Consider the following 23,535-nt stretch of genomic DNA (forward strand, 5'->3'; position numbering starts at 1 on the left):
GTGTGTGTGTGTGTGCAGAGCCGTGTTTGTGCAGTCCTCCTCGCGAGTATCGTTCATCGCTGTGCAGCAGAAATGCAAGAGGACTGAAACCATGTGAATACAGTAGCACCTACTCACCGCCGCTTCGTGACAAGTCAGATGTGTGACTCAAAGTGAAACGTTGTTTTTTGATGCCGGACGCCACTCTACACCAAGTCATTTCAAAACTGGCAGCGAATCATCATATGGAGAGACGTTTATCTGGATTCAACAGGAGCTAAACTTGGTTGGAATGAATCAGACAGAAACAACATCGTCATCGACAGAACACAAGGTCAAACAGGATTCATCAGGTTACCGTGCATCTGCCTGTCTGAAGAGTCTGTGTTTTACAGAGTCATTTTCACTATTTGTCCTGTAACTGTGAATCAGCTGGATTTCAAAACTACATCTATGTGTATGTGAATTCTCTTGTGTTCATGTGGCAAAGAAGATGTTTTACACTGAGCTATAAATCCATGTGGTCTGTCGCTCTCAAATCACATCATCATCAATGTGACGCAAATAAAACAAAGGAAGTTAGTGTGTTATGAATAAGTCAAACATCTACAGTGTGTAAAATATATTCATCTCTTTGTTTAAAGCTGTAATAAGTTATTTTTTGGCCTCTGAAGTGTAGCACAGTAAACCTGCTTACATATCTGTGTATGTATGTTTGAAACAAACCCTAATGAGAGCAGAAAGAGTAAATCAAAACATTAAAGTTGTGTCCATTAAAATAACTACAACAGCAGTTCCCAACCTTTTCCGACTCATGGCCCATTTGAAAATCTCAAACATGTTGCCGACCCAAACCTGGCCAAATAATGAGTTCTCAGAGTATTTGTTGTTTTAATGATAATGAGAAACATAAGCTCAATTATTCTTTCTTGTTTGTTTGCTTGTCAATTCACCATCTGTCTCTTTACTCTCTTTCTATTTCATTTCTTTCACTCTTCCTGTTGCTGACCAGCTATCCATTTTGATGTTCCATCTTTTAGCGCGCAGTCAGACTGAGATAGCAAACAAGTCTACGATGCGGTCTTTAAATAAACATTTCCTTTTAAAACATTTAAAAATACTATTGTACTGTTTTGCGAATGATTAGTCGGCCCACTTGCAATACCTTTGCGGCCCACCATTGTGCCCTGGGCCAAAGGTTGGGAACCACTGGACGAGGTGAAAGATTCTCAAATTGAGCCGAGTGGAAACCCCCTCAGATTTCACATAGTCAATCAATCCATTGCTCATATGGTATTATTGATTAGTGCAGCTTTAAATCTCAGTATTTTTATGTTGCGTTAGAAATGGTACTCATGTTTTCATGTGTAGCCTGTGTTTTGAAACTTTTATTTTTAGAAGATAATTTCAAAATAAGCTTCCTGTTATGTGCAGCAGAACAAGAACATCCTGTGAATGGATCATCGTCAGTTATCGCTGTTGGTAACCTGGCTGCAGTGTATTAAGGATGCCTGCTTCAGTAATGGTAGAATCACTCAGACACACACACAACAATCACTCACACAACTTTTTTTTTTTTTAGGAAAATAGGAAATTACACTGGATGATATTACGCTGCTGCCCAGCACATACTGGGAAAATAATCCAATTATCATCTGTGATGAGTTTTAGTGATGAGTTTACTGAGGGATGTGTCATCATGTTTCAAATTGAAAAAAGCACAAACCTAAAGGATGAAATGTGTTTTTTAAGCAAACCGGTCCCGTTTTATTTAACATTTTTAAGCATGAATGTCATTACTTTATGCATATTTTCAGACTTTTACAATTTATTATTATGATTGCAACTTATTTACAAATCCCATTTCACTCTGTTCAGCTGCGTCATGGCCTCAGTTCTGAGTGTACATGTTTCCATAGCCACACTGTGTCTCTTGGTGGTGCTGTAGGTCAACCCTGCGCTGGAAGGTGCGCTGACAGCGGGGGCAACTGAACGGCTGATAGCTGCTGTGCTTTCGGCTGTGGGTGATGAGGTTGGAGCTTTGGCTGAATCCTTTACCGCACACTTTGCACACGTGTGGTTTCTCACCTGAGGGAGGACCGGAGCGTAGAAGTGTTTAATGTTTGAGAGCAGGAGTTTGAACTTTACACAGTTTAGTTTATTCACGTTTGTGTTGACTCACCTGTGTGTATGAAAGTGTGTTTCTTCATGTCTGACTTCTGGTGGAACCTTTTGCCGCAGTACTGGCAGGGGTAGGGTCTCGTGTCCGAGTGGATGAGGAGGTGTGTGGACAGGGTGGACGAGCGCTTGAACACCTTTCCGCACACCTTGCAGCCAAAGCTACGCTCCTGGATATACACAAACAAACAAACAAAAAACACATGCACACACTCGTGGACATGAGGACAGCGTTTCTTCCAGAGCTCATGATGTGTTTGCACTGAAAATGATCAAACTTTCGCACATGTAAATATTCTCACTGTCCACTGTACCTTCGCTCTACTGTAGCTGCCAACTGCTCTGAAGCTGAAGGGCATGTGGGGCATGTTTGTGGCTATGGGGGATCTTGTCAGTGGGACAGGGACCGTGTTGAAGACATGAGCCTGCAGGCCACCTGATAGTAGGACTTCTGAGAGAGACTGGGGGAGACAGAAAGAACATGTTGTGTTAAACAATTCAACATTTTGCAAAATACACTGGTGCAGAGTTAAACGAGAAGATTGACACCATTGCAAATACACAGCCAACAGTTAGTTAGCTTAGCTTAGCAGCAAGACTGAAAATGGGGAAACAGCTAGCTTGGCTTTGTCAGACGGTAATTAGCACCTCTGAAGCTCAGAAATAAACATGTTAAATGTTATTTGCACAAAAACAGAAAACTGCAATTAGCCGTTTTGTGATGGGTCATGTGCTGAACAATTTCATGGCTGCTACTAGGAAGGGATGCTGGAAGCTAAGCTAACCAGCAGCTAGCTCTAACTTCATATTCACCATATGGACATGAGAGTGATTTCCATTTTCTCATCTAACTAGTGCATTTCCCAAAATGTCAGAAGAGCAAAATTAACAGAAGAGCTGGACTAATATTGATCGGCCTTGCTGATATATTGAACCAATATTAGCTTATTGCAGATATATCTGTATATTGGTATCAATGTAAATGGCAACCGATAAATTACAAGAAATTACAAAGACATGTTTGAGGCAATTTTGAAAGTGATATAATCACACATTTACTTACTTAACTTATTTTTATATTTAGTTGATTTAGTTTAAATAAAGCTAAAGCACATATTCTATAAGGCACAATTCTTTAACACACGCGTTTAAGGAATCCTCGTCAAAAAACTTTTTATCGAGAAGGCTTTGAAAAGAAATATTGATATCATTATCAGCTTCAAAAAGATCCTGTGTGAATCGGGTTCTTTTAAGAGACTGGGGACAGTTATTTTATAATTTAATTAAACCTGAAATACAGGTTTTTGAGTGGAAACAAAGACTCAATGGAACAAGATTTCACTGAATTACATCATTTACAAATTACAAATTTATATAATGTAAATAACTAATTGTAAATAACTACTTACAATTTTTCCTCTCTACGAAGAAAGAGATTTTAAGATATATTTAAGATTTCACTCATATTTTGTGGTGGTTTTTTTTTTTGAAACAACAAACTTAGAATTGGTTGAATTTTTATTTTACACACCAAGACACTTTGTTGTGTCACTGACATGTAAATGTTACAGTTACTGACACTGGTTTCCTTTTTTTCATTGCAGCAGCTGATAAAGATCAAAAAGACCTGACAACTCTCACAACACAGAGGCGACCGTACCTTTTCACAGAGTGGACATTGGCTGACGGGGGATTTTAGGTCAGTGTGCGACGTGTGATTGAGTAGCATGAAAACCAGTCTCTCCAGTTCCCTCTCTCTGTCAGATGCCTGGTGTCTGTCTGACGACCACGGCGAGACAGCCAGAGGAGCGTCTCTGTTCTCCACAGGGACTTTTGCTAGAATATGAAAAGATGATGATGATGATGACGACAAAGTGTCTTTAGTTTATAGAGGAGGGCGAAGAATGGGAATGATTTTTAGCTTTATTTAAGCATCTTTCCTTCGGCTTTTGTGACCTTTAGTGTACAAGAATGAATCCTGAACGTTGAGTTGCACAAAACTATATTTCTCACATAACTCAAAGCTTCCTTTTGTCATCTTCATCACCCCTTTATGACTTTGTAAATTTCAATCACAGAGATCAACAACACTTTCAGATGCCATCCAAAGAACATGGCTGTATACTTACTCTATTTCTTACAATTTCACTGTGTTTAAATGTAGAGAAAGTGTTTGGTACCTGGAGTCCACGGATCATCTTTGCGGGGGCTGTTAAACTGGACCCCATTCCATTGTGAGCAAGCTTCAGCCAGAAGGGTTTTTACCCCAAATGTGGGGGACGAGGGCTGCACAGCATCTTCAGGATGCCTCCTGTCCTGTCGCATCACATGCTGCACAGGCTGCTCAGCATCCATTCGGGACCTGGAGTGTGATCTGTAGGAATTCTTCGACGGGCCGAGGAGGTGAGACCTTTTACTCTTGACGAGGAACGACCGCGGCATAGCAGAGCGGTGACTGGAGAGGGAGTGATGGGAGACGAAGTAAGAAAACAGAAACCTGCAGCAGCTCTTTTCATGTCACTTTTAGAGCCTCACACACTCAGATGTCACACACCTGCTGGTACATGTTCAGTTACAATGCCAAAGCTTGAGGTTTCCTTAACAAATACAACCTGCCACCTGCACTTCAGTTTCAGGGCTTTCACTGAGGATAACCCTGCTGTGGTGTAAACAGCTTTTTATACTTCCATTTGAACTGCATACAGTATGTTCTTATCATAAAATTAGAATCACAGCATAATAATTTAAATTTGAAAATTTCGACTTTTCCAAAATAAGCAAATCAATAATGTCAATTTTGACAAAGTGCTGAATTTATTCATTTATCATTTGGCAAATAATTGTATAAGAATTCTTTGGTATTAGTTGATTATATTAGGTCACAAGTTAAACAAGAAAGAGGAAAGCCCGACAGAAAAACTATATGAGACAAGTTTAGAGAACTACGCTGCTGCAGATGAATAAGCAAATTTTCCCAAACTTGTTTTACACCTTCATGGAGAATTTTTATCAACCTCTATAATGAAAATTATTCATTTATTAACCTCCTTCTCTGAAATAATATCCCTCACAACCTGAAGTTGCACAGAAGAAGTTGTAGCACACCACAAGGCTGAAATTGCCTTGTTGTATGTACAAAAGAAAGTTGAAAGTTGAAAGTTGAAAGTATGAATTAAACATAACCATGATAGCAAAACAGTGAAATCCCAGTTGCATTGCTGATCTTACCTTTGTATTGCGCAGCTGAATGTTGAGAATACTTGTTTCTTGTGTCCTCACCGTTGACAGTGTCCTCTTTTCTCTTTCTCACACCCATCCACTGATGACATAGCACAAAGAGATTTGATTTGATTTTGAAACGCAGCTGAGGATTGTGGGACTGGAGGCATAAGAGGGAGGGGGGGTGGGGGTGGGGGGCTCAAAAACTTTATCAAAATTACAAAAAAATTAAAGACTATCATTTGAAAATCAATAAAAATACCCTCCAGTTTTTGGGTTGTTGTTGCTACCCTCATCTTGAAAAGCAAAGTCTATAATAAAAAACATGATGTCTCAACGAATGTCTCTGCAGCAGCACTGCACACTCGAAAGTGTAGGACTCGTAAAGATATCACAATACTAATGTCAAGACTAAACAATGTTTACTACGAGACCAACATTCTTGTGTCACCGCTGGATTCACCACTATAGTGACTCTTCATGTGGGTGTACTCATAAATACACTGAGCATCCTTTGGAAAGTTTGAATATCTCATCGTTCTCATGTGAACATGTGGACCTTTACTACCACTTACACTTTACAACATGCCTACCTGTACGCTTGTGTGTGTGTGTGTGTGTGTGTGTGTGTGTGTGTGTGTGTGTGTGTGTGTGTGTGTGTGTGTGTAACAGTGTGTGTTCTTATGTGGTATCCAGCCATCCCACACAGTTCCATCTGTGAGTGAAGGGAGGGATTTTTATTTTTTATTTTTTCACCACCTTCATTTCAAACACTGAATTACATCCTGTCTAACTTTTGTTTTTTATTTCTCAGGAAGACGCTGAGAATAATTGCATCAAAGATTATTTTGTTTGATCTAAAATCTTGGCAGGAAGGCAGATGTGAATATAGATTTCAGGGTAATGCTTTATGATAAAAATCAGTTAGTAGTAATTTATAAACTCTTAATTAATGTTAAACCAAATATTCAGTCATTAATGTTATTTTAAAAGTTATATAATTTGCAATTTATTAGAAGTAATAAACCATTTGCGAATGATGAATCCATAATTAATTATTAAGCGCTGGAAAGATTTAAAAACCTGTAATTGCAATTATTCGTTAACTTTCCAATGATAATATTTGTAAATATTTAAAGGAAACATGAAAAAAGTTATGATCATTTATGAAGAGCGTGTAAACTTTTAACACGTGAAAAAAGAAAAAAGTGATGAATGATAAAAATAAAACATGAAGACATAGTGAGTCATCGTGCTGTGAGTGACTTGTCAATAAAACGTGCAAAGTTCCTCCTTCTTCCCAACAAGACCCCCCCCCAACATGTTTACCAGCATTTGCTGCAGCTAATGCCACCAGCACCTACAACCTTACAGAGTGAGAAGCTGCTTTCTGTGTCAACTTGTCAACATTTGCCTTTTTCAAAGCCACAAGCTCACACTCTCTGATCACAGCCACAATGATACAGATGGGTGACAATTAATGACCTTTGAAACCTTTACAAATGACCTATAGGTAATTTATTGTAGTACTGACATGATTTGTAAATTATTCCTCATTGATAATTCATAAAAGACACTAATATCGATTGTAAAAGTTTTGCAGCCTTTACAAATGTATGATGTACAATTTCAGTGTTCCTTATCAATTACAAATTGTCTGGAAATATATATATATATATATATATATATATAATAATTTATGAACTGATTACAAAGCTTTTTCCACACCTAAATCTAAAATTCTGCACCTCTAATAAATAATCTATACAGCTTAATCAAGTTCATGATATCATTTTAATTTCATTTTAAAGCCAAATTTAATTTCATTTAATTAACCTTATGAGGCAGCTGGATTTAACTGTTATTAACACTTATGGCTGAACCACAATGGTTCGGACCAATCAGCAGCTACAGTCTGAGATGACGACAGCGAGAAGCTCATTAACAACAACGGCAGCTCCGAAAGAGGTTAGTGTAGATGCTGCTGTAGCATCAGTTATATCAGAACTGGAGATTATTTCTTCAGTGGCAGAAGAGCAGAGAACAGCAGTGATGGCTTCTCCCGATGGAAAAGATGTTTTCGCTCTTTGGCACGAGTTTGATTTAAAACTGGTTCCGCTGGTCGTGAAAAAATGTAAAGGATGCAGAATCTGATTTGTTGAAGTTAGCCATAGACTGTAAATAAAGATCGACGTAGCCTCTGTGACGTCATCCATAGGTTTCTGAAGAGCGGGCTGCTTTACTGTCGCCATCTTGGCAGTACCTGACTCCGCCAAACTCCCGGCTAATCCGGAAATGGGGAAAGAGGAGGGGCGTGTGTGGAGCCGCCTTGTGGCAAGCATACGCTCCCCCACCTGTCACTCAAAGTGGCACGCCCTCCATTATGCAGAACTTTAAGACTTAATAAAGTTTAAACGGGTGAGCACAGTTGTCATGAAGGAGGAAATTAGCTCTAGAGAACAAAACCGTTTGTTGTACCAGGCTGTAAACATGTTTATTTCTGCTGTACAGTTGGATATTTTAACATGGGAGTCTGTGGGGATTGACTGACTGTTGGAGCCAGACTCTAGTGGCCATTAGAGGAACTGCAGTTTTTGGTACTTCCCTGTTTGGCTTCATTTTTCAGCCTCGGAGGTGGTCGCTTGAAGTTAACCCGAGATAGACAAATATTTTTTGAAAGCACCTTCCCTTTTCCAAAGATGGTTCCGTGTAACAAATACAGATTTGATAGGAATGGTCACTGGAGGGATTTGTCACATGAATGCACAGTTCACTCAGAAACAGCTGGAAGGATTCCACTTCGTAGAAACTCTGAATGACTTTTCCTTCAAATTCAAGTTAGTGCTGAAAATCACATCAGTTGGATTAAACTGAAACGTTCCCAGACGGGAGGAAGTTCAGCCATAAAAATGAAAACAAATGAGACGTGAATCATTGAGAAAAATCTGTTTTCTTTACCCATGAAAGAGTATTTTGCAAATACAGTGCGTAGGTGTTGTACTGTTAAGCACCGGGGTCTGAATCTGACCTCAGATTGAAATCAAATCAACAAGGGCCTCATTTGAAATGAAACCAAAGCATCTCTGAATGTGGCTGTATTTTTTTTTTTTTTGCAGACATCTCATTTGGCTCCTGGTATGAGCAGCGCAAAATGGAGCTGAGTTCACCTTGATGTGCATGAAGAGAGGCATGTCAGAGCACGGTGGTTGATGTGGTGGGGGGCTTGCAGCCTTTTCCCAGGGGCTGTCGGGCAGAGCAGACGAGAGGAGTGCAGGGAGCTGAGGCGGGCTGGTGGGTTCCGTGGCTTTGTGCCTCATTTGTTTTGGGGGGTTCAGGGGGTTGTTGTTCCCCTCATGATGATAGAAACCTGCCTTTCTAGGAACCTGAAACTCAGGGAAGGGGGGGGGGGGGCAGAGAGAAGCAAGTGTAGTTAAAAGTTCATTTTTATACTGTTTTCTACTTCTACAGATGTTCACTTCCTATGACTTCTTAAATCTTGCTATTTTATGGTAGTGAATGTGAGTTCCCCGAGGTGTTTAAAAGCCTTTTCATCGTTTCCTTTTTGATTTAAAATCTTAAAAATCTTTCAATATTTTAAGCTTAAATTAAAGCTGTTTCCAATAAATTTAACAGCATGTTAACATATAAGGTTTCACCTCTGAAACAAATTCTATTAACTTTTTATATCAGTGATAAAAACAGTAGTAACCTGATGCTTTTTAATAATCCGTGGATTTAGTTGATAATAGTCTAGACAGCTACAGGTCCATCTCTTTAAAGGGACACTCCACCAATTTTATACAATTAGAAAAAGTTATTGATGATATTGGGAGTGCTATTATTCAGCCTGTAAAAACAGTTGTACGATCTCTTCTTCGGCTCTCGCAGATCTTTCCAAAGTCCTCAGATAACCCTAATGATGTCATGGGTCAGGGTTTTCTCTATTTGTGCTTGGAGACAGCAGAAAGTGTCAGAGACTAGAGGCGCTGAGGTTGAAAAATGTGGGTGTTTACCAGGCAGCGAATCTAGTGAAAAGATGCTGTGGAGCGGCATTATGGGGAAGTGTAGGTAGAGTTTCTTTTTAAGCTTCACCCATACCAGGGGCTAAGTTATGATATCATTGATTTGTCCATTCTTTTTTAAAAACCTGTCTTGTATGTTGCCAAATTTATAGAAGTGAAATAATAAATCGCTGCCACACCCTTTTTCTCTGTTGAGCTGACAATTGATGATATTAATGCAGAACATAGCAAAGTAACACTTGATCTAAAGTGGCTATAACTGATATTTTTATAATAACTATGTGGAAGTGGTTGCTCATAGTCATGAACCCACAGAAAATAATCATTTCTACAGTTCCTCTTGTTTAGCCGTTTTGCATTTCTTGCCTGCAACATTATTGTTTTGTTTCACAGCAGTGTTAAAAAAAAAAAAACTAAAAATTATTCATACACTGTCCAGCACTCAAGTTAGCAACTACACTGTTGCTCATAAAGTTGGAATAAAATATTTTTATATTATATTATATTATATTTATTATTTTTATTTTATTATTTTACCTCTTTCCATGAAATGATTGTGACAATGTGATTTATTTCATTTCACCTGGGTAATTGGGACACATAATGTAATCATTGCACCTGGTCAAAAGTGACTACTGATGCATGTAAATAGGAATAAACAGAGGATTGTGTCTGAAAACAAAATTATTCCAACTTTATGGGCAACAGTGTATATGCTGAACATAATGCAGAGATGTTTCCCTCAGGAGATGACGGAGACCACAAACAGCACAAAAAGAGGTTGAACACTGGACTTCCATTCATCAGGTGGATGCAAACATCCCTACCCATGAATGATGATGTTGCTCCGTAACTGCTGCTGGTGCAAACAAGGAACTATTTGCTAGTAAGTTCGCCACATTAACTTAAATGGCAATGGCAATTTTATTTCTATAGAACATTTCATTACAAGTTAACACAATACGCTTTACAAATAAACTACACGGCAATAAAAACCTCAAAATATCAACACAACCAAATAGAAACCCCTGCTAACCCCGCTGCGGTACAGCCAGACGACCACTGCCTGATGACCTGAGAGCCTGATCGGGTTATAATCAATGAGCAAGTCAGAGATGTAATTAGGAGCCGAATGATTAAGTGCGATATGGACGATAAGAAGGATTTGAAGGGGATTCAAGGGGATTCTGTATTGTACCAGGAGCCAGTGAAGTGATAATAGTAATATTATATTATTATTTTATTGTATATAAAAAAACTAGAGTGGTTGTTTCTCTCTGCCAACCAGCCAAGTTGCAGGAAATATGGTCACAATCTCTTCTTCCTGAGTTACAGGAAGTGTTTTTGTAGAGCATTATGATGTCGTGCCAGGGCATTCCTGATATATCACATTCTCAAGAACGTGAGGTCACAAGACCTTGACCTTTGACCTTTGCGCACAAAAATCTAATAATTTCATCTTTAAATCCAAATGAATGTTTGTGCCAAATGTGAAGAAATTCCTTCAAGGCGTTACTGAGATATCGCGTTCACCAGAATGGACGGACAACCTGTAAACATCGCCGGCGTGGAGGCATAATGATGATATGTCAGTGTAGAGTTTACAGGTTATTTCCACTGCCCCCACGTGACTAACGCATGATCATATATCAGTTATTGATCGGTTAAGGATAATAAAAAGTCAATTGCAGTTCAGAGAGAAAATGTAATAAAGGTGGTGCAAGATTTTGCCCGAGCTTAATCAAGCACATGACACATTTCTCCATAAAGATGGGGGCACAGCAGGTGAGGACGCACATATATACATATATATTGTATGCACGTGTACAGACAGGTTTACAGTAGAACAACTATTATTATATGTTATTTGAAAGATGTTGCATCAGAGTAAAAAGAGACAGGAAAATATACAGTCCTAGCTCAGGTCTTATAGTCATGCATAAAAATTACAGTTGACAGGAATCACTAAAAACTCAGTAGTATGTTCAGGAAAATCTAGGTGACGTTTACTGATATTTGCATGTACGAAACTTAACATGCACCCATTCATGTACTTTCTCAGTGCGTGACAACAATGTAGGTGTTTCACTGTGCCTTAAATGACATCACTGAATCAAATGAACTGTTGTCATTGATCACAGAAAGAGAAACATCACATTATCAGGCTGCAGTCTCGGCTCTCTGTTGTTTATCCGTGTAGCTGCTGTGGCTGGTGGCTTGCAGTGGTTTCAGTTAGGGGATTTGACAAAAGAAGTGCTATGCCATTTTCTCACGGCCAACAGCTTCTCTAGCTTTCTGTCTCGAGTTTACCCCCACCCACCCATTCTACACTCATTTCCTCACATCTTTTCAACTTTCTGTCACTTTGGTTGGCAAAAGAACAAAGTTTATAGACAGTGCAAGTGCTATTTCGTTTTCCCTTGATGGGCAAGGCAAAGAAAAAATAATATTGAAAAAGGACAGAGAGCTTAGTAAGATGTTGGCAACGTGTTGAGTCAGAATTCCCCTGGGAATAAGGTTTCACTGAAGTTATCGATAACTAAAGAGAAGCAGTGGCAACAGGAAGAAGTAGACTTTCTTTGCAGTACATGACATATAGAATCTATATTTACCATAGCCATGGGAACCGTGGACTTTACTAGCTCTCAATATCTTACCATATCACAGGGTCATGTACAAAGGTAAAGCCACAACACTTAACTAGGCTTGTGCCTCCCACTGAACAGGAAACAAGTATTTGCTGAGGTATTTTTCTTTCTATGTCACAGCTTATCATCATATCCTCCTACTCGCTGTAATCAATTTCTGTCAGATTGAAATCATCACTGATTTAGATTAAAATCTAATTGCAGTTTTTTCCATCATAGAAGTTACTGAAGAGAAGAGTTTTTTAGTCAGACGTAGCACCCCCACAGTGGTGTCTATGAAAACATTTTCCACTCTGTGGCTAAACGCACTACGACTGTTACAACACCATACAAAGAAGAGAGTGAACATGATGATGATGATATTGGTAATGGTAATGATGATGATGATGGTGACACCTTCTTCAGTTCATCCAGCCGATGGGCATCCCCACTCCCACACATGTATTGGTATCAGTCTGACAGTGCAAGGTTACAGAAAGGTAAGCGGGTGTGAGAACACCACAATGACATGGTACCCAAGACTGAACGCTGCCTACACCGGCAAAATTGGTGGTGGTATACTGTATGTAAAGAGAGTTTACATATGAAAGAACAAGCCTAATTAGTAAATAAATACAATAGCATTGTATCAAACAAGACTTAGAGTCTAAGAGACTATAGGCTAAATGCTAATGGTGATGTTCATCATCTAAGTTTAGCATAGTTGCATGCTAATTTTTTGCTAATTAGCACAAAACACAAACAGCTGAGGTAGAACCGCACAGTGAAATGTTGAGCTCATGATGGCACTTGATGAAAAGTTTCATCCAGAGGGAGACAATCCATCCAGTAGTCGTTGAGACATTTCACAGGAAAAAAAAAAAAAAAGGAAAGCAAAACTGTCAACTTCATGACGGTCCGAGAGGAAACATCAGCTGAACATCAAAGTTGATCCAGTGGTTGTGGTGATATTTCAGTCTGGATCAAAGTGGTGGACGGATTAAAAGACTGACCTTGACATCTCTAGTGCTCATTCAGTTCAATGAGAACACTGTGTTGTTGCAGGATATATTGTCAAATAAATGCTTTTCAGAATTGTAAAAACTTGTCTTAGAGTTCAACAAACCACTGTCCAGTAAAACTATATTATTAATAGTTTGATATTTTGGGAAATATGCTTACTTGCTTCTTGTAGAGTGTAAGATATTAAGATAGACTTTGATCCCTGTAGGGTAAATATCAAGATACAACCAGCAGACATTTAGGTTAGTTTAGTACAAAGACTGTAATTAGGAGGAAACATGTAGCCTGGCTTTGCCTATATATATCTAAAGTCTAATTAACATTTTGTTTGTTTAGTCCATATAAAATCTTAAGCGTAAAACATAAACATATTGTGATTTTACAGAGAGTTGTGTGTCGGACATGATTAAGCTACATTACAATTTTCATGTTTTATTCGTTGTTACTATATTGTCTTATTGTCTAATTGTCTTATGTTTCTGTTCATGATCAATACATATTGTCTGTCATTTGGAATAAGAACCAACTCCAGACAAAGAATAATACAATTAACTTCACATCAATTTTTAATCTAACTTCTTTCTCCAAAATCCTGAAACATTTAGTCGAGGACCATCTGTTAACTTTGCTTATACTAACCTTTTTTAATCTTTTTATTCAGGATTTATAAACCAGAGAGGGAATAATAATGTGTGTAAAGTGTAATGTGTTTACTCAGATATTTGATATGCTGAGGTCTGTTGCAAGCTTGTGATGTTTTTTTCGCAACATCAACGTGTGAATCCTTTCACATAACACAACCCCACCCAAAACATCCCTGCCTATGGGCATGATTGAGCGAGTGTGTCAGTGTACTTGTGTCTGTGTGTATATATTGCAGATGAAAAGGTGTGAAGCCGCAGGCCTTTTTCTTTGCAAAACTTTGAAACCGAGGGTGTTGATAGGACATTGGCCACTTCTAATGTTGAGCTTGCCATACCACAGCCCCGCTGTCTAATTTTAAATTCTTGTTACTCTCAGAGGGATACAAAAACTCCATCAGTTTCTCATAAGATGAGCACATGAAAAACAAACTAGCGACAGGAAGACAAAAAAAAAAAAATCTTCAGGCACTATATTATCTCATTTACCAGTGTTACAGTTGACCCTTACAAGACGTAATGAAACATTTAGTTTAGAGGAGCTTTAGGGTGATAGTTTGAGTTATTTGAAATGTGGTTGTGTGAGGTACATATCTATAGTCAGTGTATTTCCTGCAGTAGATTTGGATCAGTGACCTCCCAGTTTAGAGAAGCAGCAGGGACCGACGACACATAAGCTTAGTGATGTACTGCTGTGGAAATGTGTTTTAGCCCACAGAAAAAAAAAAGGAAATGTACACTTCAATTTGAATATTTTCACCATTTTATCAGCCCTTTCCTTTGAAACTACATTTTTTCAACTGTTGAACTACCGTATTCCTACGCTCAAGCTTTGCTATTCCTACATAGGTAATGTTAGCATTAACAGCTGTTTACTTAGGAACATTATCAATGTGCTTAACAAAACTAAAAGAAGCATGAAAATAGAAGTAAAAAGCACAATAAGAAAACAGTATAAAAACAAAATAAAAACACAGATTGTAAAATAGATATCTCCTCAAAGTCCAAGATTGAAATTTAGATGAAGTCGGAGGAAACTGACTTACCACCAAAAGCTGTCTCCAGCTCTTGTTTTGCGTCTACTTCGATCACTTCTTTTCTTCTACTGAAGTGAGCATGCTAACCAGCTAGCTCCATCCTGGTTGGCCTGTCTGGTCACTTTCTGATACTGAATCACAGAAGCGTCCAGTCTGCCATGAAGAAATAGTTCTGCTCAGAGGGCGTATTTTAACCTCTTGTCCTGTAAATACATTAATGGCTGAACCTCTCTGCAAAACTTGGTAAGTAAAGAGTTGTTAATGCTAACGTTAGTTAAGTAGCAATAGCAAAACTTACAAATAGCCATTTAGACATAGACATTTTGGGTAATTCACTTTCTTGCCAAGAGTTAAACGTGAATATTGATACCGCTCTCATCTCTGAGCGTCCCAGGAAGCAGTTACCTTAGCTTAGCATGAAGCTATTTTTGTTAGTAGCAGCTAAGCTAGGGACATGGTTCTAGGTACAGCAGTATTCTGTATCTGCTGGGTGAGTAAATAGGCAACTGTTTGCTAACTTGCTAACACATTAGCCATAACAACTTTGCAAGTGATTATGATATGACTATGTTGTGTTTACAGCTGGACAAAAAGTGGATAAATGCAGGTTCAAGACAAATTCATAATTAAAGTAGGTTTGGTGTTAGAGTTGAGTTTTGTTAGTTCATGTCTTCCTTGCTAACATTGTCGTTGTTGATATCTGGTTTGATAAATGTACCTGTTGCCCTCATATATGTACTGTAATAGCACTATTTTGATGTCTTTAGCTACAATCAGTCAGTCTGTCACTCAGTTTGGACCGGACTGAAATATCTCAACAACTGTTGGAGGGATTGCAATGATATTTTGTACAGATATTCATGGTCCCCAGATGATAATGCCTAATGACTTTGGTAATCCACTGACCTTTCTTCTGGCACCACCATGTGTTCGTATGAAAGGACTTGACAATTAGATGGATTGTCATTAAATTTCACTTCCCCCAATCAGGATAAATTGTTATAACTCCGAAAAGTCGAAGTTTTAATTTGTTCACAAATTTGGTTTGTGACCAAATACCTGCAAAACTTATAATATTCCCATCTGCATCAGTTGTAATCTGTGTTTAGAGCTAGTTTAAAGCAAAATGCTCACATGATAAGCTAAGATGATGAACGTGGTACACTTTATCAATGCATTTGTATTAAATGCAGTCAGGTTGCCAGGGCAACCCCAATCTGTGATTCTTTTATCAGATAGCACCCATCTGATGACCTTGTAGATTTCACAACTTTCAAAAACACAGTAATCCAAGAACAGTATATAGTGGGCTTGACTTTGTATTTAGCAGTAGCTGGTGATAAGACATTACCTAAGGAACTGTCCTCTTCCCTCACAGTTACAGCTATCACACTTTATCTGGAGATTTTTCACTGTGGCAACAGTAGATGCTAGTCTCAACTCGCACTTACTGTTTGCCACCGCTGCTGCAGCTACCACATTCTGCACACACACACGCACACACTTACACACATGCACACATGCACATTTAGCAGAATTCACAGTAAATACACATGCCAGCTGTGGAGAGTAGATCACATTGTGGTTCACTGTCAGTTTGAGTCTTTGCTCCAGATTCTTCTTACCCCAGATACAAGAGAAACAGCGCACTGACTTAAATATGACCCTTACACACACACACACACACACACACTGGAACTCCACAGTCATCAGAGTCTGTAGCTTCTGTAACCTTTAACCTCTGAGGAAGCAAACCTGTTTCAGAAGCACACATCCATTCATAAAGTGGCAGAATGACACAAAACAGAAATCAGTCAGTCATTACTTATGTGGGTCAAACACTAAAAGCTGCAGCGTGACTGAATTAGTCAAAGTCGAAAACTGCTGTTTAACTCATAGCCCTTTCACTTCAGCAGCCCCTGCTGGATATTATTGGATATAGAGTTGTTATTTTATTTCTATAGGGAACCCAATAGTCATGTAAGTGAGTGAAGTGAAAATGGAGGACGTAAACTATATCTATCATTTTTATTCCATCTGCTAATGTTGGTTAAAAAATCTTTTATCCAAATAACTGACAGAAGTTGATATTTAATGTAATAAAATTCAGCAAGCACATCAGTGGTGGAAAGGCCTACATCTGTAGGGTATTTTTATATTAATACCCAACAGTATAGGATAAAATAAAAACTTTCTGAAAGGGCCTCTCTTTATGATAAGTGTTTTTTGTTTTAGATAAACTGTAAGAACAAGTTTTCTTGTGACTGTGATTTTTGTCTGACACTCCCGTGATGTTTTCCTCAGAGTAACTCAGTTCTGAAGGAGTTAAAGGGTGCGGACAGGCCCCTGGTGGGTCTTGAACGCGCTTCTAGTGCTGAATTAGATTTTTCTGCCACACATCCTCCGCTGCCATGGCAACCCTTGAAAAGCTGTGTGACGGCCAGCTGAGGAGGAGTTTGTTGTAAGTTTCAGGAGTTTTTCACGGCAGAACCGGACAGCGCCGGAATGAAGTTTCTGTAAGGAGGCTGCTGGGAGCTGATCAGAAGAGGGGGAGAAAAGAGTTGTTTCCCTAGGTAGGTGAAAGTTAATCTGGGCTTTAACTGTAACATGAATTGTTTAGTTCTGATCTGCATTTTACCCAAGAAGTAGAGTTGATTACAGTGGAAGTTTTGCTTATTAGTTTACTCTTTATTTGCAACCACTAATCAAAAGATTTTTATATGATCGATCAAAAAACTTCTCTTGTAATTTCCTCTTTTATCGACTCTCCTTGAAAGCACAAAGCTTTCCTTGTAAAAGATCCTTTTGAAATTCTTGTTTAAAGCCCCTGAAAACTTGGTTTCAAATCTGCTTTGGACCATTAAATATTATTGTTATTCAAAGTCAAAGTTCAACTCGTAGAAAATAAACATCCTTAGGTATAATAAAGCTCAGCTAATCTGTCACCAGGACTATGTGGGTGTAAACAAACCCCACAACTACATTTTGGTTCAGATTTTGTTAAATCCTGATTGCTGCGGGGACAAACGTGACATCATCTTTTTCAAAAGCAAGGACAAAAACACAAATACAGAAATCTCTCGGAAAATAAAAACACACTTTTTGAACTCTGTCAGAAAAAAGGTGTGTTCATGTAGGACCACATTGTTCACAGTAATAAGCTGTTTGATAACATTTGCTGTCGAGGCCTTTAAAACAGGATCTTTATTGGGTATATCATATTCTGTGATCTGATTAGGATTTTCCTGGATCAGGCCGTGGTCACATGCTGTAGTTGTTTTGCTATTACCAGAACTGGTGACTCCACAGATAGGTCACATATTCTGACAGCTGTTATCACATGTGGTGACCCTTTAATCTTTAGATAAATTAAACTGTATTTAGATTTGTAATAATTGCTGTTGCAGAAACTAGTGTCTAAATCTGCCTGTAGAGCCATAACACTATCTGGCGATATTAGTCTTTGTCTTTGTTCATCACGACATCAGTTTATGTGCGCGGCCCAGACCTTTCTTTACCATCTCTTACAGTCATCCTTGTTGAACCCGGAGGTCGCCATGTTTTCCCTGTCAGAGCTGGCGCCTCTGAACCAGCATCAGAACAGGTCTAAATTGCTGAAGCCATGGTGGGAGGTCTTCATGGACTACCTGGTGGTCCTGATGCTGATGACATCTGTTTTGGCTTGCACTGAGCAGCTGTCCCGGGACCGAGTGGTGTGCATCCCCTTGGATCCACTTACTGCAAATACAAGCAATCACAGTTTATCAGCTAGCAGCAACGTGGCACCGAGTCCATCGTCAAAGCCTCACAGTCCACACAACATCAGCCCAAATCTGTACTCCGCAGCCCGGGGTCGACGTACTCACCTGGTCTACCAGCAGTATGTGTACATTAGCCAGGTACTGTCACACTCGCCTTACTTGCCTTTGTAATTTGAAAGCAACAAAAATGTCATCTGTAAAGTCACTTTAAAGTGGCTGTTACCAACAAAGGATCAGATGATGTATGTATGTGAAAGGAGTCATGCAGTGTCATGGTGTGTCATTTTAGGCTTCAAAAGGGAAGCCATAGAAAGAAAAAAAAAAGCTATAAAAAAACCAACTGCGCATATCTGCCCTGCACTAAACAGCAGACAGTTATATTTAGCAGCTAGCTAGTGAAGCAATTAACAGCTGAAGAGCCAGATATTTCCCTTAGGAATTGTTAGAAACCAAAAACAGGGCTAAAAGAGAGTTTATATTGGACTTAAATGTATTAGGTGAACACAAACACAACTCCAAATGGATGCTAATGATGCTCCGTACTTGCTGGATGTGTAAATAGGCAGCTGTTTGATAAGAAGTTGCTTACTGGGTTGTAAAACGTCAGAGTTGTGTTCATAGTTTTTTGTTTTTGCTGCCCCCAAGTGGCCAAAACATCAATGACTACAGGTTGAAATGTCTGACTGTCTGTCTGTCCAGGTGTGCTACCATGAGGCTTTGCCTCTGTGCTCCCGCTTCTTTCCCTACATGGCCTTACTGCAGTCTCTAGTGCTGGTAGCCAGCGGCTCCTTCTGGCTCCACTTCCCCCACACCTCCGCCCGCATAGAGCACTTCCTGGCCATCTTAGCAAAGTGCTGCGAGTCACCCTGGACGTCTCAAGCCCTGTCGCACGCTGCCCAGCAGGAGAACATCCAAGAGAAAGAGGTGGAGAGACGACAACCCCGACCTCCTCCCTCCTCATCTTCACCCCCAGTGACCCGCACAAGACGTTCAAGCATAGACTCAGGCACAGACAGCCCACTCTTAAAGAGGTCAGACAGTATGTCCTCCGCCGTATCTCCCTCCCCGTGCCCTTCCACTCTCTCCTGTAACTCCACCATGTCGTCTGAATCTCTCGGCTCCCCGGCGCACTTTCCTGACTCCAAGCCGTCAGTCATGGTTGACAGTCCCAGGCAGGTAATCAGTCTGGATAAAAGTGATGGGGAGCAGGCCAGGGCGCTGTTCGAAAGGGTCAGGAAATTTCGGTCCCACTGTGAAAGCTCAGCTGTCATTTATAAGGTGAGAGATCCTCTATTAGATCTATACACCATATTGTTAAATGATACTCTTACAGCATGATTTAACGTTTAGTCAAGCTCAATTGTTAATTTATTCATAATACCCCCTTTCATCCATTTAGGTCTACTTGGCTCAGACGATATTCAAAATGCTGATGGTGACGCTGATCGTGAGTTACACCATCCCACTTCTCAACAAATTATCCTTCACCCACACCTGCCACCCTGAGGAGCAGGCCCTGGTGGGCTACGCTACCTTCGAGTGTATCCATGTGCTCTCCTCACTTCTACGCAAACTGCTGGTGGCCTACCTGACCCTGCTGGGGCTGTACGGCCTGCTCAACTTCTACACCCTCAGCTGGATTTTACACAGGTGTGTGTACAGTATGCAGGGATGAATGTGTTGGTGCTGTAACCTAAAACTATATTTGGATAAAAAAAAACTTTTAAAGCTGCTGTAATTAATATTTTTATCAACATACTGTATGTATGATGTGAAAATGTTTGGTTGTAGTTACAATCCCACAGAGAATTATCACGCAATTCTGCAGTTCCTCTCAGCTCTATCGAGGTTTTCACCCACAACTTTCTTGTTTTAATTCACGCAGCAAGAAACTGTATTCAATATATAAAGCTATAAATACCCACTATACTTTTCTATGTAGCACAAACCAGCAGATAGACGTAGTTGGCAACTTGCCGGTGAACAGAGTGGAGCATTTAGCTGCAGAGCCAAATATTTTCCTGAAGGAAGGAGACCAGAACAAAGCTTTAAAGCGAGTGTATATTGGATTTACATTGGCCAGAAAAAGGGACTCTAAATAAATGCTAATGTTGCTCCACATCTGTTGGATCGGTGAATTAAGTGTGAGCTGTTAACTGTTTGCTAACACGTTAGGTCAATCAAGTTAATATGAAAGAACCATTACCGTTTTCCATTACTAGTACGAATTTGTTTTCATACCTTTCATGCAGCCCTTTTCATTTGTTTCAGACTTACATCATTTAACTTCATTTAACATCATTTAATTTACACTACTAACATCAATGAAATAACAAAACTGACAAAAAAATATGACATCATAATGCTCCATGTGATGAATTACCTGTCTCAAATTCTCTGTACATTGATTTTCATACTTTACTGAAGTGAATCCTGAGCTTTTGAAACAGCAGTGACGTAAAGTGTGAACAAATTGTCATCAATGGGCGAAAACATGCAAAATGTACAGTAAGTGAAGGGAAGACTGTCCACACACAACCATTGAGGGGTTAAATAGGCTTATGGATATATAATTTATCGCATTTCTTACACAAGATAAACTTGTAAAATGGCAAATTGATAATTTTAAATTGACTACACAGGCTGTGGTTGTTCAAAGGGCCTTCAATAAGAACAATGCTCATGAGGTGGAGCATACCAGAGGGCCTATAATAGGATTACAGTTTAATGCTGTGTTTTGGGCTACATTATTTTCTCTGTGATATATTTCTCATTTTGGTTTTTTGCTTTGTGCCCTGTGTAGCTCTTTACGACAGTACTCCTTTCACTCACTGAAGGAGTTGTGCTCCCTGAGGGATGTTCCAGACCTGAGAAATGACCTGGCCTTTCTTCTACACATGTTGGACCAGTACGACCCTTTGCTGGCCCAGCGCCTGTCCGTGTTTTTGTCCCCGGTCAGTGAGAGCAGGCTGATGGAGGAAAGCTTAGAGAGGCGCTGGGGGGAGGAGAAGCTGCGTGCCATGACTAGTGTGGACGCAGACGGCTGCTCCAGACTGCAGCTGGTGGCGCTGCCTCGCCTCCCTCCAGCCCTCTTCACCCTCAGCCAGCTTCAGGTCCTCAAACTGGAGCTCATCTCAGATGCCAGGTTTACTGCACAGGTAGCCAAGATGACCTCACTCAGGTGAGTTGTGCAGTGGTGTCGTTATGCTTCACACATTTTAAACAATGCAAATCAAATCAATTTTTATTTCCAATGTTTTATTTTTAAATTATATATATTTGTATTACCTGAATGTGATATACAAATTAAAAACATATTTCTGCACATTTAATTTGTTCTTTTATTGGCTACTCCTTCAACAGAGAGATCCACCTCTACCACTGCACTGCAGCTGTGGATCCCAGTGCACTTGGATTCTTCCAGGAACGTCTGGAGGTCCTCCACCTCACCTTTACTCAGGTATCAGAGATCCCCAGCTGGGTCCTCTCCCTCCGCAGCCTGCATGAGCTCCACCTCTCTGGTCGCCTGAGCAGTGAAGGTGGGGTAGGCCGCAGCTGGGCACTGGGGAGCCTCCGCCAGTTGCGTCACCTCCGTGTACTGGTGATTCGAGGCATGTTGCAGCGGATCCCTGGCGAGTTGTATGAGGTGGCAGGCAGTTTGGTGAGACTGGAGATCTACAATGAGGGCACCAGGCTTCTTGTGCTGACAGGATTGAAGCGAATGGTCGACCTGACAGAGCTGCTGCTGCAGGACTGCCAGCTAGAGCGTTTGCCCTCTGCACTGCTGGCTCTGACCAAGCTGCGCACACTTGACCTGCAGCATAACAACTTGAGAACTCTGGAGGAGTTGCTTAGTCTGGCTCATCTGCGGCGTCTCTCTTGCCTTAGACTTGCCTACAATCGTGTTCTAGCGCTGCCGGCTAGTGTTGGTGTGCTTCGAGGCCTAGAGCTCCTGGATCTGTCCAACAACCACCTCCAGAGCCTTCCTCCGGCGCTCTTCACTCTTCTCCGCCTGCGTAGGCTGCTCCTGGCTGGCAACTTGCTCGAAGTGCTGCCTGTAGAGATAAAGGCACTGCAGCTGCTTACAGAGCTGGACTTCAGTGGGAACAGGCTTGAGCGCCTGCCCCCTCAGCTGTTCAGTGGTTGTTTGGAGCTGCGCATCCTAAATGTGGCTCACAACTCTCTTAGTTCATTACCCAGGGGGATTGCAGCTTTGAGTCAGTTGTGCAGGTTGGACTTGCGCAGCAACAGTCTGGAAGAACTGCCCGCCGAGCTGGGCTGCTGCTCAGGGCTGCATGGAGGTGGTCTCCTGGTGGAAGACTGGCTGTTTCTTTCTTTGCCTCCCCATGTCAGGGACTTCCTGACTTCATGCCCCACCTCTGGTGCATACTCAGACGGTCATTCCCGGCCAGAGTCTGACAGTTTCCCATACTTCTCTCCGACACAGTGGAGCTTCTCCTCTGCTCTGGAATCACAGATATAAGACTAATGACTATCTGACTCCTAACAGCATCCTAACACTGACGGTATTCTGCCAGGCACCTTTTTATATATGTATTTTGTATTTTATAATGGGATTTCCTTTTGCAGTGCTTTTGGCTAAGTTTTTCAGGCATTCATTTAGAATGTAGTTTTCCTGTTGGTCCTTCTAATGTGAGTTTTTAACACAACAGTGTTGTTTGTACATTTTAGCACACATAATAAACATATATTTCTTTCATTTTTGGTCATGTGTTTGTTTCTGATTCCAGTTGGTCATTTTATCATGAACATACTCACTGAAAGTGTTTATTTGCTATCAGGTCTGACCTGATGCTGATGTGACCATTTCCAGCAGATTACATCAGTCCCAACATTAAAAATTTTTAAGTTTTTTCCATCAATACTGCTATTGATTTTGTTATTTATAATAAATATAATAAGTTGTACTTACTAGTTGTGATTTTACAAAAATTAGCACTGTGTGTTTCTGTTACTAATTTAATGTTGTGTTGCCTCTCTGTGAGCACTGGAGGGCAGTACACACCCGTCTTTCTGAATACACTCCG

General features: G+C 40.2%; 2 protein-coding genes across 2 annotated transcripts; one reads left to right on the forward strand and one right to left on the reverse strand.

Annotated features, from left to right (window-relative positions):
• Positions 1 to 1,749: 1,749 nt before the first annotated feature.
• LOC111223721 (zinc finger protein Gfi-1b-like) lies at positions 1,750 to 5,475 on the reverse strand. The gene is made up of 6 exons (XM_022747968.1): positions 5,386 to 5,475; positions 4,338 to 4,612; positions 3,818 to 3,993; positions 2,472 to 2,618; positions 2,162 to 2,327; positions 1,750 to 2,067 (listed from the first exon to the last, which is right to left on the reverse strand). Exons 2-6 carry the CDS (start codon positions 4,597 to 4,599, stop codon positions 1,871 to 1,873), a joined length of 948 nt encoding a protein of 315 aa, XP_022603689.1. The 5' UTR covers positions 4,600 to 4,612; positions 5,386 to 5,475; the 3' UTR covers positions 1,750 to 1,870.
• LOC111223720 (volume-regulated anion channel subunit LRRC8D-like) lies at positions 4,517 to 23,123 on the forward strand. Its single transcript, XM_022747967.1, has 7 exons — positions 4,517 to 4,560; positions 17,215 to 17,299; positions 18,257 to 18,625; positions 19,187 to 19,765; positions 19,887 to 20,137; positions 21,291 to 21,668; positions 21,851 to 23,123. Exons 3-7 carry the CDS (start codon positions 18,284 to 18,286, stop codon positions 22,968 to 22,970), a joined length of 2,670 nt encoding a protein of 889 aa, XP_022603688.1. The 5' UTR covers positions 4,517 to 4,560; positions 17,215 to 17,299; positions 18,257 to 18,283; the 3' UTR covers positions 22,971 to 23,123.
• The last annotated feature ends 412 nt before the right edge of the window (positions 23,124 to 23,535 follow it).

Source organism: Seriola dumerili, unplaced genomic scaffold (genome assembly GCF_002260705.1).
Source record: "Seriola dumerili isolate Sdu_G_001 unplaced genomic scaffold, Sdu_1.0 BDQW01000113.1, whole genome shotgun sequence".
Lineage (NCBI taxonomy): Eukaryota > Metazoa > Chordata > Actinopteri > Carangiformes > Carangidae > Seriola > Seriola dumerili.